Source organism: Frankliniella occidentalis, unplaced genomic scaffold, assembly GCF_000697945.3.
Source record: "Frankliniella occidentalis isolate FOCC.00 unplaced genomic scaffold, Focc_3.1 Scaffold354, whole genome shotgun sequence".
Classification (NCBI taxonomy): domain Eukaryota; kingdom Metazoa; phylum Arthropoda; class Insecta; order Thysanoptera; family Thripidae; genus Frankliniella; species Frankliniella occidentalis.
The window spans coordinates 14,225-15,332 of record NW_026267477.1 but is presented as its reverse complement, the minus strand read 5'-3'; the positions used below and the strand labels follow the sequence as shown (position 1 = coordinate 15,332).

Sequence of the window (1,108 nt, the reverse complement as noted above, 5' to 3'; positions counted from 1 at the left end):
AAAGTAATTTACCGGTCACATTATTTATTTGATTATGCACTTCAGTAAATCGCGAGACTGAAATGGTCGGGCCGAAGGCCCGACCATCGCCGCCGGCAGGCGAAGGAGGCCCGGCCCCTGCCGAACGGAGTTGCCGGCGCAGCGAAGTGGAGCTGGCAACTCCGTTTGGCGGAAGGGCGGGCCTGCTTGTTTAGATTGGACGCTTACTGTGTAGGAAGTGTTTAACCGAGGAATTGCACACTTGCAAATGCACACTTACCGAGTTGCACACTTGTAAGTATTAAACTTGCAGTTGCACACTTCCAAGTATTTAACTTACAGTTGCACACTCAGAAGTGTTGAGCAGTTGAACACTTAGTTTATCAGTGTACAATTGGCTGAGATAAATGTTAATTTAACCATTTCTACGTGTTTAGTCTGAAATTAGGGCCCTTGGTCCGAAATTAGGGAACATGACTGTGCGGCGCTGTGCGGTGTATGGGGTGGGGCACGAACTTCGCGTTCAAGGAGGGTGAACTTAACACCCCAGGCAAGAACCATGCCAAATTGTACGTTCACGCCTGCATCGCAAGTAATTTTAGTTTCAGAGCAAAAAAAATGACCGATAATTGTTTTGACAAGTGCAAAAAGCATAGAGTTATAGGCCTACCTGTAACAGTCCTCGATGACCATGGTAGCCCATTCCTAAACTTAGTTTCTCGAGCTTCTTGAGGACAGGCGACTTTGAAAAGATTCTTTTTACACTGATATGCTTCTCATCACCAAACTCATGGATGCTGAACGACCGCAGTTGTGGGAAAGAGTTGATCAAGGTTATGGGCGGCGTTAAGGACATTCGCTTCAAACCTGAAAAAAAATCCAAAACGAACAAGTGACACACGTACACCACGCCAAGCGTAACTCATTCACTTTGCTCACTTTGCTAAAAATTTCCACGAAACTTTCAATGGCATTGTCAAAAAACAAAAATGCGTACGGACGGGTTGCCTAATCGGCACGTAAGGCGCGACATGGGCGAACATTGTAGACAAACCGGACAACTCGATGCACGGAGGAGGTAGGAGGACTGCGACGAGGACGAGAAAGGAGCGGAGCAGTTGGGGGGGGG

The 1,108-nt window shown here is 47.4% G+C and overlaps 2 protein-coding genes across 2 annotated transcripts in view; both read right to left on the bottom strand.

Annotated features, from left to right (window-relative positions):
* LOC113204138 (uncharacterized) overlaps window positions 1-1,108 on the bottom strand; it is a gene marked incomplete at both ends in the record, with an annotated part of 9,997 nt that overhangs the window by 5,058 nt on the left and 3,831 nt on the right. The window contains 1 exon segment of the mRNA XM_026419166.2: window positions 650-846. Coding sequence (XP_026274951.2) covers window positions 650-846 — 197 coding nt within the window.
* LOC113215727 (uncharacterized) overlaps window positions 1-1,108 on the bottom strand; it is a 49,406-nt gene that overhangs the window by 46,953 nt on the left and 1,345 nt on the right. The gene's annotated exons all lie outside the window — the stretch shown is intronic.